This window comes from Arachis stenosperma, chromosome 4, assembly GCF_014773155.1.
Source record: "Arachis stenosperma cultivar V10309 chromosome 4, arast.V10309.gnm1.PFL2, whole genome shotgun sequence".
Lineage (NCBI taxonomy): Eukaryota > Viridiplantae > Streptophyta > Magnoliopsida > Fabales > Fabaceae > Arachis > Arachis stenosperma.
Window position 1 is genome coordinate 149178856 of NC_080380.1, and position 16269 is coordinate 149195124.

The window sequence follows — 16269 nt, forward strand, 5'->3', positions numbered from 1 at the left end:
CAATGTTTTACTACCCGCAGGTAGAAGCTTGGCGGGTTTTATGCGGGTTGTTATACGTAGGGGTGGCAACGGGGCGGGTAGGGGCGGATTTTTGCTCTACCCGACCCCGCCTCGCTGTACAACAACCTGCATAGAACCCGTCCCACTTCTACCCGCGGGTAGTAAAACATTGAACCCTAACCCGCCCCTGCAGGTACCCGCCCATATAATTATTAAAATCCAGTAAATAAAATTAAATTTCAAAATTTATATAACTATCATCACATACATAACATAAATTAAAGTAAAAATTTAAATATGATACAATATTATTAATCATTTACTAATTATTTTACATATATTATACATATTATATATTAAAATTATATATATTATATATATAATGGGGCGGGTAGGAGCGGGTATTACCTAAACCCGACTCTACCCCGCCCCTCCCAAGAACCCGCCCTGAGCGGGTAGGGGAGGGGTGGGTACCCGCGGGTTCGGGTAGTATTACCATCCCTAGTTGTACGGCAGGGCGGGATCGGATAGAGCAAAAACCTGCTCCTATTCGCTCCGTTATCACACTAGATTTGATTGATTTGACTAAATTTTTATTTAACAAATTCTCAATTATCAACTTTATATGAAGTCGATTGCCACAAAAATTGAAATAAAAGATTTTAAGAGAAACTTTTGTAATTAAACGAAAGTCCCGTTAAATTCATTTCAGTCCAATCCTATTATTGGCGACGGAATCCATTCGTAATTTCAACACCAACTTAACCACCAGCATTGACTACAATTTTACCAAAATATCCCTCGTCCAATTTTTCCAGCTCCGCATACATAACATCGCCGTCGCAACGCACACTCACTGCATGACTGTATCTATGTGTCAAAAAAGCAAAAAAAGTAAAATAAAAAGGAAAAAACAGAAAAGCTCATGAAACAAAACAAATTAATTAATTAATAATTATTATAAAAACAAATATTAATAAAAATAGGTGGCAAAGATGAAAAAGAAAACGTTTCATTAAGCGTATCGACGCCGGCGTTTGACCGTTAAACCTAAAAGAAGAAAAGGGAAAAAATCCCCAAAAGAAGAAGAAGAAGAAGAAGAACGAGGAGAGAGAAAGAGAGAGTTCACAAATTTCGCGTGTTATCATATTTCTCCCAAAAACCGTTATCGACGGAGCATTCCTCCAGGCACAGCCACCTGAGGAGGCCGATAAGAATACGGCGACGGCGGTGCCGGCAAAGCCAGGACGACGTCGTTCGCCGGAAGAGGAGAACTAAAAAGAGAATATATAAACTGAAATAAGTTTGAAGGATTTTTTTTTTTTTGGATTTTCCCTTTTCCTTTGCGTGGATCTGAGAGTTTTTGTGTTTCGGAGAGAGGCGGATGATGGTTTCGAGAGGATTGTTCGGTTGGTCCCCGCCGCACGTGCAACCTCTGACGCCGGTTTCGGAGGTTTCGGAGCCGCCGGAGTCTCCGTCGCCGTACCTTGACCCGGGCGCTGAGACCTCCGCGTCGCAGCAGCAGGTGGAGGTCGATGAGGAGATTGAGGAGCCGGAGGAGGTCGAGCCTCCGCCGGCGGCGGTTCCTTTCTCGAGGCTCTTCGCCTGCGCTGACCGGTTCGACTGGTTCCTCATGGCTGCTGGTTCGGTCGCCGCCGCAGCTCACGGCGCCGCCCTCGTCGTTTACCTGCACTATTTCGCGAAGATCATACATGTGCAGGTGGAACCTAAGCACGAGCTGTTTCACAGGTTCAATGAGGTTAGATCGTCTTTCCTATCTGCAAAACCCTATTTCTCTCTCTGCCTCTCTCACTTAATTTGGTTTTCGGATAATGCTTTTAATTGAGGTTGAACGTGAACATGTGTTTGAAGCTTGAATTAATATTTATTCATTGAAATTGGGGAATGGCTTTGTTGTTAGCTGGACTTGGCATGTAGGTTTTCACTTCTGATAATTTGGTTAAAGTTGATTGAGGAAGTTATACTGAAGCAGTAGGCTATGTATACATTAAACTGTGTCTTCTATTTGGTGGTTGTTGTTGTTCTTGCTGCTGCTGCTGCAGCAACATTAGGTAGGGGGCTAGCTAGGGGCTGTGCAACTGATGTACACTATTAATATTTTCTGTTTTCATGTTGGCAAGAAACCGGGTGTCTTGAAAACTTCTGCTTGCCAGATTCTCTAGAACATTGGACCATTGGTTCTGATTGTTGGTGGAATTAATTGGACAGTCAAGTGCTCAAGGAAATAATCCGGTTATGCTGAGTTTTCCATGGCCTTGCTCATTCTCGCTTCTCTTTCTTTTTTTTGTTGGTGGTGCTGCTGCTACACAAACTCCTTATTTTCATATTTACACTTGTTGCATTGAATTGGTGCAAAGTAGCATTGGGTAATTGCACAGTTAATTTTTTATTGAGGTTCTTCACTGTGTGTAGGCTGTATACAACTGTACATTATAAGGTTAGATTGTTTAGTATTTTGAGATATTTTTGCCTATCCTTTTATAGTAATTCACAAATAGTGTCCTCAGATTATTGAGTCTTTGTGTATGTGTGTTATATGTAGTTTCACACCTACTGCTGGTTCAATTTAAACTCAATAAGTTGATACAGGAACAAGCTGACATTAGTTGGTTGAGTTTTGGAGCTTGCCACGTGAAATGTCCTACATAAGGGATGAGCTTTGAAAGTGCCCTCCCCTCTATATCACCTTCCTGACCATTTAATTACAGTGCATCAACTTTGCTAAACTCATGAATATAAGGATGGAAACATGGTTTGGATTTAACGGATTTGGGTTTGCTGGGTGAATTGATAAGGAGTTCAATTTCAGGTGATATGGATAAGTTTAAAAAATAACGAAATGCAGGATGGTTTATTGGAGAGGTCTTAGCATCACACTTCATATCTAGGGTTTGATAGCATACATGGGTACATAACTTGGAAGTGTGCAATTAGATGCCATAATTCATAAAAATGACAATCCCTTTATATTGTTACATTATTCTAAATAGGGCATCCTGCCTCCCATACCTCTTAACCCTCCATGGGTAAGATATGAATTCCAAATCCTTTGAAGATTTGAACATCGTGCTATTCTAGAAAAGATATCAAAATGGGAGTAGGACCCAATTTCAGCTAAATAACATGTGTTGAACCCCAAAATTAACCCAAGACCATACAAATTTACTAGAACACCCTTAAGTAACAACAGCCTTGTCCTGTTTTGCTGGTTAGAGTTGGCTTAAGAATAGAACGCTCTTGGACAAAACATTTAACTAGAAGTTTTGTTCCTTGATCGAGCTTCCTGAATCATGTGCTCTTGTGGTCTTTATTTGAAAAGAGGAAATTTCAATGAAGGAACTATGTTCAGTTTTGTGTGAGCTTGGGGTGTACAATTTGGAAGATGTCAACAGTGGACTTCTGCTAACTTATCTCTTCTGTTTCCCATGCAGCTTGCTTTAACCATTGTTTATATTGCCGCGGGAGTTTTTGCAGCTGGTTGGATTGGTAAAAGTTAAATGTTTATCGAACTTAATATGAGAAATGTGTTTCATTAGACTGCCTTCTAGTTTTCTGTATAGTATACTAATGTTTTTTTCTTCTCTCCTTTTTTAAAAAACTGTGTTTTGGGTTATAGAGGTTTCTTGCTGGATTTTGACTGGAGAACGGCAGACTGCTGTCATAAGGTCAAAATATGTTCAAGTGTTATTAAATCAAGATATGAGCTTTTTTGATACTTACGGAAATAATGGAGACATTGTAAGTCAAGTATTGAGTGATGTGCTGCTTATTCAGTCTGCCCTTAGTGAAAAAGTATGTCTTCCTTGATCATATGCACATATTCATTTTAACTAATTTGCTGAGAATTCTCTATAAGTCTTCTTTAATATTTTTATTTGTGTGTGATGATGATACAGGTTGGAAATTATATTCACAATATGGCTACGTTCTTCAGTGGTCTTGTCATTGGACTCATAAATTGTTGGCAGATTGCTCTGATAACGTTAGCAACAGGTCCGTTTATTGTTGCTGCTGGAGGAATATCAAATATATTCCTCCACCGACTTGCAGAGAATATTCAAGATGCATATGCTGAAGCGGCTAGCATTGCCGAACAGGCTAGTTTTTGTATCTAACTCTGCCTTTATATTGAATAAAATGTTTTCCTCCTCTTGGGGGATGTTTGTGTAATGAAGTTAGAATCTATTAACAAATATCAGTGTTATCCAAAAAAGTAAAATAGTTGTCTCCATTGAATCCATATGTTGATTGTACATGGAGGAATTTAAAGTTCACTTCACTTCTATAGTTTGAAAGGAAATGGATATGAATGGTTTTGTTTTTAAAATCAGATATGCTTCAGTTTTTGTCGGTACTTTATTTTTATTGTTTTCATTTTGAAGAGTAAAGAAGGGTGAATTTATCTTTAAGTGTTCTCAGTGTGGATAGTTTCATGTGATGCAGGCAGTTTCATATGTAAGGACATTGTATGCATTCACAAATGAAACATTGGCCAAGTATTCCTATGCAACATCACTGCAAGCTACTCTTAGATATGGTATATTAATAAGTCTTGTTCAAGGGCTTGGTCTTGGATTTACATATGGGCTTGCAATATGTTCTTGTGCATTGCAACTCTGGGTTGGAAGGTTCTTGGTTATACATGGAAAAGCACATGGTGGTGAAATTATAACAGCCCTGTTTGCTGTAATTCTAAGTGGCTTGTGAGCATCATTCCCTACTTTATATTTTCATTATATTTATATCCTAATCATTTTACATATAACTTTTTACTTTTGTTTCTTTCTCAAGGGGATTGAATCAAGCAGCAACCAACTTCTACTCTTTTGATCAGGGGAGAATTGCTGCTTATAGATTATTTGAGATGATAAGCCGGTCATCCTCATCTGATGATCATGACGGCATTACTCCTGATTCTGTGCAAGGAAATATAGAGTTTCGGAATGTTTATTTCAGCTATCTGTCTCGTCCTGAAATCCCTATCTTGAGTGGATTTTATCTTAGTGTACCTGCTAAGAAAGCTGTGGCTCTTGTTGGCAGAAATGGCTCTGGGAAAAGTAGTATTATTCCACTAATGGAGCGTTTCTATGATCCTACATTAGGTAATTATTTTAGCTTTGATATTGTATAATTGCATTTTTGCTATTCATTAAAAGCATATATTAGTCATTTGCAGATTTAAGTTGACATCATAATTACTGATCCATGGTTCAGGGGAAGTTCTTCTAGATGGAGAAAACATCAAGAACTTGAAACTTGAATGGCTTAGGAGCCAAATAGGACTAGTCACCCAGGAGCCTGCTTTGCTTAGTTTGAGTATAAGAGATAATATTGCTTATGGGAGGGATGCCACCATGGATCAAATTGAAGAGGCTGCTAAAATAGCTCATGCACATACATTTATCAGCTCATTGGAGAAAGGTTATTACACACAGGTGAGGCTTGATTGACATGATTATGCCTATGGCTGTTGTGTTTTATTTTCAGTTTGTTCCTTGTTTGTGACCAAGTGGTATTTCCAAAACCTGGGTACCTGTCTCAGGTTGGCAGGGCTGGTCTGGCTTTGACTGAAGAGCAAAAAATAAAACTTTCTATTGCTAGAGCTGTGCTTTTAAATCCATCAATTCTTCTACTTGATGAGGTTACTGGTGGTCTTGATTTTGAGGCTGAGAGGGCTGTTCAGGGGGCTTTGGACCTACTTATGTTGGGACGCTCAACAATAATAATTGCTCGACGGCTTAGTCTCATAAGGAATGCTGATTATATTGCTGTTATGGAGGAAGGTCAACTTGTTGAAATGGGTACTCATGATGAATTATTGTCCTTGGATGGCTTATATGCAGAGCTTCTTCGATGTGAAGAGGCAGCAAAACTTCCCAAGAGGTCCAATACTAGAACAAATCATCCTCCTTCCTTTGACATGCATTATTTATTTATATATTTTCCAGACCCTGCGTAATGTGGGATGCTTTGCACTAGATTGCACTTTTATTTGTTTTCCAAAATTTAATACGCGATAGTAATGGCTGGAGTTAGTTAAGAAAATGATTTTATTACGATGGCAAACTAACAATAGTGATAGAGTAATGATTGAGAGTCCTAATTCATCCTCCTAATACTTAAATGAATAAGAATTCAAATATAAATGTTATTTCTTGAAAAGGTAAAAAAGATAAAAATTCAAAACTTTCTTTATTTAGAAATTAGGAAGACAAGTTAGGACTCCTAATCATTTTTCATCTTTAGTGCATTCAACTACTGCTGAACTGCAATATTTAATATTTTATATTTTGAATGTTGTGCAAAATTTCCCAGCAGGTATGTATCATGCTCACTATTTTTTCCAAAATAATAATCCAGGATGCCTGTTCGAAATTACAAGGAGACTGCAGTGTTTCAAATTGAGAAGGATTCTTCAGCAAGTCATAGCTTCAAAGAACCATCCTCCCCTAAAATGTTGAAGTCACCTTCTCTTCAAAGAGTATCTAATGTATCCCGCCCTCCAGATGGAAGCTTTAACTTGCTTGAATCTCCAAAGGCCCGGAGCCCACCACCTGAGAAGATGGTGGAAAATGGTCAGGCTCTTGATGGAGCAGATAAGGAGCCATCAATAAGAAGGCAGGATAGTTTTGAGATGAGACTTCCAGAGTTACCTAAGCTTGATGTGCAGTCTCTGCATCGTCAAAAATCAAATGGTTCTGACCCAGAATCTCCTGTTTCTCCCCTTTTAACATCTGATCCCAAGAGTGAACGCTCTCATTCGCAGACTTTTAGTAGAACGCAGAGTTACTCTGATGATCTTTCGGCTGAAAAGAGAAAATTGAAGGATACAAGGCATCAAAAACCACCATCACTTAGGAAGCTTGCTGAGCTTAGCTTCGCTGAGTGGCTTTATGCTGTGTTAGGAAGCATAGGTGCTGCTATTTTTGGTTCTTTCAATCCTCTTCTTGCTTATGTGATTGGCCTTGTGGTGACAGCTTACTATAATATTGATAAAGATCATCACTTGCGATGGGAGGTAAACAAGTGGTGTTTGGCCATTGGCTGCATGGGTATTGTGACAGTAATTGCCAACTTTTTACAGCATTTCTACTTTGGTATCATGGGGGAGAAAATGACGGAAAGGGTTAGGAGAATGATGTTCTCAGGTGCACTAATCCTCCTCTATGCCTTATTTTCCTGTTTTAAAAATCTGGAATTATGAGCAGTACTTAACCTGTTTCTATTATATGGCAGCCATGCTTCGCAATGAAGTTGGGTGGTTTGATGATGAGGAAAACAGTGCTGACAATTTATCCATGCGATTGGCCAATGATGCTACTTTTGTACGAGCTGCTTTTAGCAATAGGCTGTCTATATTTATTCAGGACAGTGCTGCAATTATTGTTGGTCTTCTAATTGGTGCCTTGCTGCACTGGCGGTTAGCACTTGTGGCTTTTGCAACCCTTCCAATTCTCTGTGTTGCTGCAATTGCCCAGGTATTCACTTGCACTTTTTTTCAAATATATCTCTCAATGGTTGGTTTGAACTTCCATCATGTCAATGGTATCTTTGCAAATATTTCCTCTAATGAAATTCAGTGATTTTGGTATTTTATAATTTATAGAAAATTAATCACAAATTTCATATGAATGAAACATGATCTATAGATTCTGGTCTCAAATTGTGCTGATGGCCTCTATTTTTTTTCCATTCGGTTCATTCTTTACAAACTAGGTTTATAATATTTGAGTGGCTAATAGTAATAATAGGTATAAATGTATGAACTGTGTCAGGTATTCAAATCCAATCCAATTTGAACCAATTTGTTGCATTTATTCATTGCAGCATCGATGTTTTACATGGTTGAGTGGTAGTTTACATTTTACACTTGTGTGGTTGAGTTCATTGTCAGTCTTGATTGATTTTTTATTTTAACCTTGATGAATATTAATTTGTTTTTGCTAGTTGATGGACCTTCTCTGGAAAAGTTAGAGGTCCAACAGGATGTATTGGAAATGTAAAAAAAAGTTATATATTCAATAACTTTTAGTTAAACATTTTTTTATGGTGTTCTTAACATGTGCTCTTAGGGTACAAGATAGCGAAACCCTATAAATTTAATAAAGCTGTCTAAGAATAATAGCATGGTAGTTTATCTGCTTTAATTTTTTCAAAACATACAACTAAAGAACAGCCTGTTTTGGATATTGCAGAAGATGTGGCTTGCTGGATTTTCAAGGGGCATACAGGAAATGCATAGAAAGGCATCTTTGGTTCTTGAAGATGCAGTTAGAAACATTTACACTGTTGTTGCATTTTGTGCTGGTAATAAGGTAATGGAACTTTATAGGCTGCAGTTGAAGAAAATATTTAGGAAGAGCTTTCTTCATGGGATGGCAATCGGTTTTGCATTTGGCTTTTCACAGTTCCTACTTTTTGCTTGTAATGCCCTTCTACTTTGGTACACTGGGAGATGTGTAAAACATGGTTATGTGCAACTATCTACTGCACTCAAGGAGTATATGGTTTTCTCATTTGCAACATTTGCGCTTGTAGAGCCTTTTGGATTGGCTCCTTACATCCTTAAACGACGGAAGTCTCTCATATCAGTGTTTGATATCATAGATCGTGTGCCTAAAATTGATCCTGATGATAGCTCAGCATTGAAGCCACCCAATGTACATGGTAGAATTGAGTTAAAAAATGTTGATTTCTGTTACCCAACTCGTCCAGAAGTTTTGGTATTGAGCAATTTTAGTCTCAAAGTCAATGGTGGGCAAACGGTTGCTATTGTGGGAGTTTCTGGGTCAGGAAAGAGCACTATTATATCTTTGATTGAGAGGTTTTATGATCCAGTTTCTGGCCAAGTTTTACTTGATGGAAGGGATTTAAAGGTATACAACCTGAGATGGCTGAGGAGCCACCTTGGTCTGGTTCAGCAGGAACCTATTATCTTCTCAACAACCATAAGGGAAAACATCATATATGCAAGGCACAATGCCAGTGAAGCTGAGATGAAAGAGGCTGCAAGAATAGCAAATGCCCATCACTTTATTAGCAGCTTGCCTCATGGTTATGACACTCACGTTGGGATGCGAGGTGTTGACTTAACTCCTGGACAAAAACAGAGAATTGCAATTGCGAGGGTTGTGCTGAAAAATGCACCTATCTTGTTGTTGGATGAAGCAAGCTCATCAATTGAATCCGAGTCAAGCCGGGTGGTGCAAGAAGCTCTAGACACACTAATAATGGGGAACAAGACCACCATTTTAATTGCGCATAGGGCTGCAATGATGAGGCATGTGGACAATATCGTAGTGCTTAATGGGGGACGGATAGTGGAGGAGGGGACTCATGATTCATTGATGGCTAAGAATGGTCTGTATGTCCGATTGATGCAACCTCATTTTGGTAAGGCTTTGCGTCAGCATCGGCTTGTTTAGACTGGAACAATGTGATGTGAGTAACTTGTGTTGCTACTAATGTTTGGTTATCGAGCATAATTTCATTTTCTGCTTGAGGTTGAATCCCTGGGGACTCTTGCACCTGATGGATTTTCCGAGAATGTCAGGTGGAAGTTGTGGGTCGACGGCCGAAATGGAGCTCGGGTTAGCACACAGCACTGTTAGGCATAGGAAGAGAATACTGTATTAGGGATATAGGATGTGTAGGAATTAAAGATAGGATTTTTGGAGTTTGGTTGGTTTGTGGATTTGGGTGGTTGGATTCTTTTGGAAGCATGAAACTTAGAACGAAGGTGTAATGTATCCATGGTATTGATTTGGTTTCTCTAGAGAGAGGGTGGAATCAACACACTATTTCTGCTGAGGTCACTACTTTTTCACTCTCCTTAACTCAACCGTGGATGATGGATGAACTTATTGTTAACTGTAATTTTGTTTTATATTTTTGAATCTGTGAAAATTGTAGAAAATTGAGAATCCAAAAGATGTAACCTCTGTATATATACAATGACAGTTTAGAAGGAATTAGTTTTGCTGCTTGAATTCAATGTGTGTTCTTTTCATTTTGGTTTCAATTGTAAACACAAGCTTCAATTGTAGAAATACTGAAATAGATAAGACAGGTCAGTGCACTAAATGTCCCATTTCATGATCTGCTTTGCATACTCAATCCTATGAAGCAGGTGCTTAGAATATCTTCTGTCGTTTCCACGTTACGTTACAAGAATTTTAGTTCTCTTCAAACAAATCCGTATTTCATTTTTCTTCTCTTTGCCAAGTTTTAACTCGAGCTTCTTTTGATATTTATATACACTACAACGATTATCTGATGTTGAATTAAGTATTTCGATATTAAAAATATTTTTGATAATTGTCTACGGGTGAAGCCCATGATTTTTCAATCCCTTTTAAACATTATTATGAAATTTTCTATAAATGAATTAAACTTAAGGTACACCATATATGATGTAAAAAAATGAATATTTATGATAACTACTAAAAAATAGTTATTCTATCAGTATATATTTTATAAACTTACTAAATGTCGTCAGAAACATATTTTTATTGATTACCATTGATTATGTTAAAAAAGTATTTAAAGAAATTAATCATGCTTTGATCTCAACAAAATTTTGAGGCTAGCCAGCACAGTCACTTTCTCACAAAGTATACCGACTGAAAATGAAAATGAAAATGAAAATAAAGCATAGCCATCATTAAATCTAAATTATACCCTTCTAATCTATCTGTGATAACTTTGATCCTTCATCACAGCCACAAAACATGGCAACACTATGACCAAGTCACCTTTAAGTGTCTCCATGAACCACCTCACTCTCATAGTCATTGTAGGCTCCATGCTTTCGTAATACATCATAGTCTTACTGACCATTTCTTTGGCCCTTAGTTTTTGTATTTAAAGAGCAAACAAAGATCTCACACCTTTCTTTTCCTCACTTTTCAACCAAACCATATATAAATAAATAAATAAAGTAAATAAGCACACTAATTTGGTTGTGATTAGTGAATTGATGGCAGTCCAAAGAATTGCAATTGGGTCTCCTGGAGAGGCTGCTCAGCCTGATGCAATTAGAGCAGCATTTGCAGAATTCTTCTCATTGCTTATTTTTGTTTTTGCTGGTGAAGTCTCTGGCATGGCTTATAGTATGCACTCTATACAACCCCCTTTTTAGTTTATAAATGTTTAGATTAATTTACATGCACTGAAAGGGTCATCAGCAAATGAAAATAAGTGAAAAAGAAAAGTTATAGTTGACAATTATTTATTATAATAGATAGTTAAAAGAATAGTTTAGAATAATTTATACTTTATAGTTCAATTTTATACACTATTAATGTAATACTCTTACACACTAAGGTTCAATCAATTAATAACCAGAATCTAGTCCACATTTAAGGCTAATTATTAGAAAAGGCAAAGTAGTTTGAGAATTTTAGGATACTAGTGAAATGTGAAATAAGTAACATTTTGGTTACTTTTTGGCAGATAAACTTACAAACAATTGACCAGCAACACCATCTGGTCTGATAGCTGCATCATTGTCCCATGCATTTGGTCTTATTGTGGCTGTCTCTGTTGGTGCAAACATTTCTGGTGGCCATGTGAACCCTGCTGTTACTTTTGGTGCCTTCATTGGAGGAAACATAACCCTTTTGAGGAGCATTTTGTATTGGATTGGACAGTTGCTTGGTCCGGTTCTTGCTTGCATTCTTCTCAAGTTTGCTACTGGAGGAATGGTAATAACCAATCATTCATGTTCATCTATCATGCACAAATACTTCAAAATCTGTTGAGCTGCAGATTTCTTAGTGAAAAAATGAAGATTCTACTATGCAAGCTAAAAAAGAGAAAAATGTGTCAATTGAATTAGTGGAGACAATCACAGATACAACTATATATAGCTAAAAAAAAGACAAAAAAAGAAAATATATTAGCTACCAGGACGGATCTAAAAATCTAAGAGTGGAGGGTCAAAAATTAAAATATTGTATAATCAAATATAATGCTATATATTTAATAATAGATATAATTATAATTAGTTTTTTAATTAAAAAAATTAATAAATACTTGTCAAAAATAAAAGAATTATCTCGGTTTTTATAATTTTTTCATAATTTTTTATGGTTTTATATCTAATAAAATATAAAATTATATATTTTTAAATATTTTGTTAATTAATTTACTTTATTAAGTATTTATGTGACAGTAAGTTATTTTTATGTTTTATATGAATTATATCATTAAAAAATATGTTTAATTACTCTGTTGGTCCCTATAGTTTCGCGAAATTTTTAATTAGGTCCCTGTACTTTTTTCTTTTTAATTGAGTCCTGGCACCAATTTTTTTTAATTAGATCCTTACACTTTTTTTCCTTTTATTTGGATTCCTACACCAATTTTTTTTAAGTTAAATCCCTATAAAATTAAGCCAATTACTAACAAGAGGGACCTAATTGAAAAAAAAATTGGTGTAGGAATCCAATTAAAAGGAAAAAAAGTATAGAAATCTAATTGAAAATTTTGCAAAACTATAAGGACCAATAGAGTAATTAAACCTAAAAAAATATAACATAAAATAATATAAGTTAATTGCACTAACAATTTTGTTAAGTGAATTCAAAATATATTAAAGTATTTTTATATAATAATAGAGGTAAAAATTAATTAAAAAATAATAAAAAAGCAACTAAATAAAATTAGAAAAAAATAATATTATCATAAATAATATTAAAATATTTTTATATAATTATAAATGTTAAAATTAATCTTTAAAAAAATGTAAAAAAACTCTAAATTAAATAAAAAATATAAATAATATAAATATACGTAGAGAAATTTAAACCCTAGTATATAAAGAATAGTAACATTTTTTATTATCACTACGCTATTAAATTTTACTTTATACAATACATCTATTATAATAGTATATGAGCTTTTAAAATTTATTGGGGACAAGGCTACTACTTACTCCCTTTGAGTCCGTTCTTAATAGGTATCTCTTCATATTCTATTATACAATCGTGATGTATTAATGTCACACAATATCCAATAAAACAGGGAGTACTAAGAATACTAATAATATTCACATTTTAATAAACTTTTATAGGCTTCAGCCATTTTTCTGCCAAGAGGTTAAGTTCATGAGGACATTTTTCTTTGTAAAACACCTTCTTACAGTTCCCAACTTTGAGTTTCATCAAGAAATGGGAATCTGTATGTGAAGGAAGGTTGCTCTTGTATAATGAGAAATATCCTCGACACGTGTGTTTCTACCGCCGCGTTATCATCAGGAAAGACTCATTGCAACTCATCCCACACTTGAGTTTTCTCTAGCACTACGAGGTTTTTCTTTTCACTCGTGCATTTTTTGACTTTTTTTTATTTTCTCTTTATTAGTTAAATTTTTATACTCCTCTGTGGATAACCCCAAAAACTTCAAAAGACTCGTAATAATTTTTGTGCTCTATAATTGTTAAGACACAAAATTCCAGACATGACACGGGAACATGCTCTTGATCTTATTGCTGTTGTAAATCTTTGGAGCAAGAGTAGTCTTTTCCAAACCATCCATGCCTAATATGCAAACAACTCTACGACTCAAATCTCCTCTCTCAAGTTGGCTAATCACCTCAGTGGAGTCATGTTCTAAGCTTACTACCTCCCCTTCTTCCACTTCTTTCTTTCTCGCAATCAATGAGTCTTTTGTAAATTCTTCATTTTCAGTATGACTTTTAAAATCGCCTTGTTGGATATCATATTTAGACTTATTTTGATAGATCTCATCGATCATTCTCTTGATGTTGTAAATACGTCATGGAGCATCATCACATAGTCTTTACTACGGAAGCTCTTGCTCATTATGTTTCTGCTTCTTTGTATTACTTAGATTATTTTTTGATCAATAACAGATATAGGTTTATTTATTGTAATTTTTTGTTGAGTTATTACATTTTATATTATGTACTCCTGATGTACTCCTATTTCAATTTTTTTTTCAATTTAAGCTGAACAATACTATGAAGCTGTACATACAACAAATCACCTATAGATTTACGAGCTCTTAAGCAAATTAGTTTACTCGTCTTTAGCTTGCTATTTCGGGCTTTCCCTCAGAACTCTTGATAAAGATGTTCATGAACTTCACTTCATCACTTAGGGACCTTGATCTTCTACGCCCGAAAGCAAAGTCACTTCACTAACAAGAAGCCGTGACAAGTTGTCCAGTGTAAAAAGTAACAACATTGTCAACCATTTTTTATTTTCTGATCCTATAAAAAAATTAAAAGAATTTGAGTATATACCCATTTTGGTCCTCAAAGAATTTCAGACTGGACACTTTAGTCCCCAACTAAAATTAATTACTCGATTGGTCCCTAACAATTAATTCCGTCAGTCACTTAGGTCCTTTACTCCGTTAACTCTAACGGAGGACAAAATAGTCCCTGACAACTCTAACAGGGGACAAAATGGTCCCTGATCTCCTCTGTTCAGAAACGACACTGTTCTCTCCCGATTTCCATCATATCTCGCATAACACTAGCAGTCTAACACTGTAACTTCAAACTACACAATGCACACTCTATAAATTTAATGTTCATAAGAAAAAAATCCTCAACTTGTTCTCAACCAATTCATATTCAGGAAATTAATGCGTATGTCTCTCAACTAGTTATCATCTTCGAGGGATCCCATGAATCTTGACAGCAAGTCTGATTTGTTAAGATCCGTCGTCGTCGTTGCCATCTTCCTCCTCCTCTGCCCTATCATCACCATGACCACATTGTCCACCACTCCGATCGCTTCCTTCAACTTCTTCTCTGAACCAATGTTCAGTAATCGCTTCAGTTTTCATATAAGCGGCAACGGCGACATTACTCGTTGTACTGATAGCTTGGATGTGAGGTCAAAGATGTCTGCCAACTTGGACTCTGGAAAAGAAGGAATGAAGCATTCGGTGTCTATTTCAAATGAGAATTTGCATATGATGTCGAAGGAGAATCTTCTCATGATGTCCTAATGTCCAACAATCTATATTGCTTGTCGGAGAGTGGAGAAAGGTGTACCCTTGGAGTAGTTGTGGAACTTGGTCTTGAGGATGTCGTAGACATGTCGGGGTTGGAGGTGATGTTATCGAAGACGTGGAAGTGGATGTTTTTGGTGCGTGAAGTGTAGAGAGGGTGGATGTACGAGTCACAAAGATTTAGGAAGTGTGTGGTCCATGACATGTTGAGGTAGGAGCGACACGTGTGACAATTACACCATGGCTTAATCTTGGACTTAAAGAGGAGGAAGGAAAAGATGGAAAAGAAGACTGTGAAGGTGAAGAAGGAGAGTATGAATGTTAGGGTTATGCGAGATATGAAAAAAATTGGAGAAGAATAGTGTCGTTTTCGAATAAAGGGGTCAGGGATCATTTGTCCCTTGTTAGAGTTGTTAGGGACCATTTTGTCCCCTGTTAGAGTTGTCAAGGACTATTTTGTCCTCCGTTAGAGTTAACGGAGTAAAGGACCTAAGTGACTGACGGAATTAATTGTTAGGGACCAATCGAGTAATTAATTTTAGTTGGGGAGTAAAGTGTTCAGTCTGAAATTCTTTGAGGACCAAAATGGGTATATACTCAAAGAATTTTGTTAATTAAGTGTTTGTTAAGAAAGAATCATGCATGAGAAAGGAAATGAATAAAATATAAATACTAAATAAAAACAAACATATATTATGGTGGGTGTTAATTATAATTAATAACCAATGTCATTCAATTTCATTTTCTTATTTGACATGAAAATAAATTAACGAGATGATGTGAGAATATTTAATAATAAGGACGATATTTTGAAATTTATAGCATTTTATATCATTTATATAAATAATTATAATTTAAATATCAATATTTTCGGTATGATGGAGAAAAAAAAATAAGGCGGCCAAATCAAAGATAGGATGTACTTAAATTAAAAAACGTAACATTATAAAATTATCACTACTCTACAAAAGTCACAGACAAAAAACACCCATCAGCATTCAAAAGAAAAAAAAGTCCATCATCAAACTTCAACATTACCAATTATTATCACTTTTTTTTTTCAAATATATCATGTTTAATTCTGTCTACAACGTAACTATAATTACTTTATAGTTTATAATAATAATATTATAAATATTCGATGTGTTTTCTTTAAATAACACCTCTCTTTTATGATATGTCTAACCAATATCTTTTTATTCTTTATTTATAAAATTTATATTTCTCTTTCTTATAATATTAAAATAACATATACTCTA

The 16269-nt window shown here is 35.7% G+C and overlaps 1 protein-coding gene and 1 pseudogene across 1 annotated transcript; both read left to right on the forward strand.

The window, feature by feature from the left end:
• The first annotated feature begins 1022 nt into the window (after nt 1-1022).
• LOC130976509 (ABC transporter B family member 20-like) lies at nt 1023-10162 on the forward strand. Its single transcript, XM_057901387.1, has 11 exons — nt 1023-1759; nt 3453-3507; nt 3638-3813; nt 3918-4122; nt 4469-4724; nt 4813-5123; nt 5236-5456; nt 5564-5904; nt 6382-7169; nt 7258-7499; nt 8217-10162. The coding sequence occupies exons 1-11, from the start codon at nt 1385-1387 to the stop codon at nt 9444-9446; spliced, it is 4200 nt and encodes a 1399-aa protein (XP_057757370.1). The 5' UTR covers nt 1023-1384; the 3' UTR covers nt 9447-10162.
• Nucleotides 10163-10999: 837 nt separating this feature from the next.
• Nucleotides 11000-16269, forward strand: part of LOC130976931 (aquaporin TIP1-3-like) — a 28418-nt pseudogene continuing 23148 nt past the window's right edge.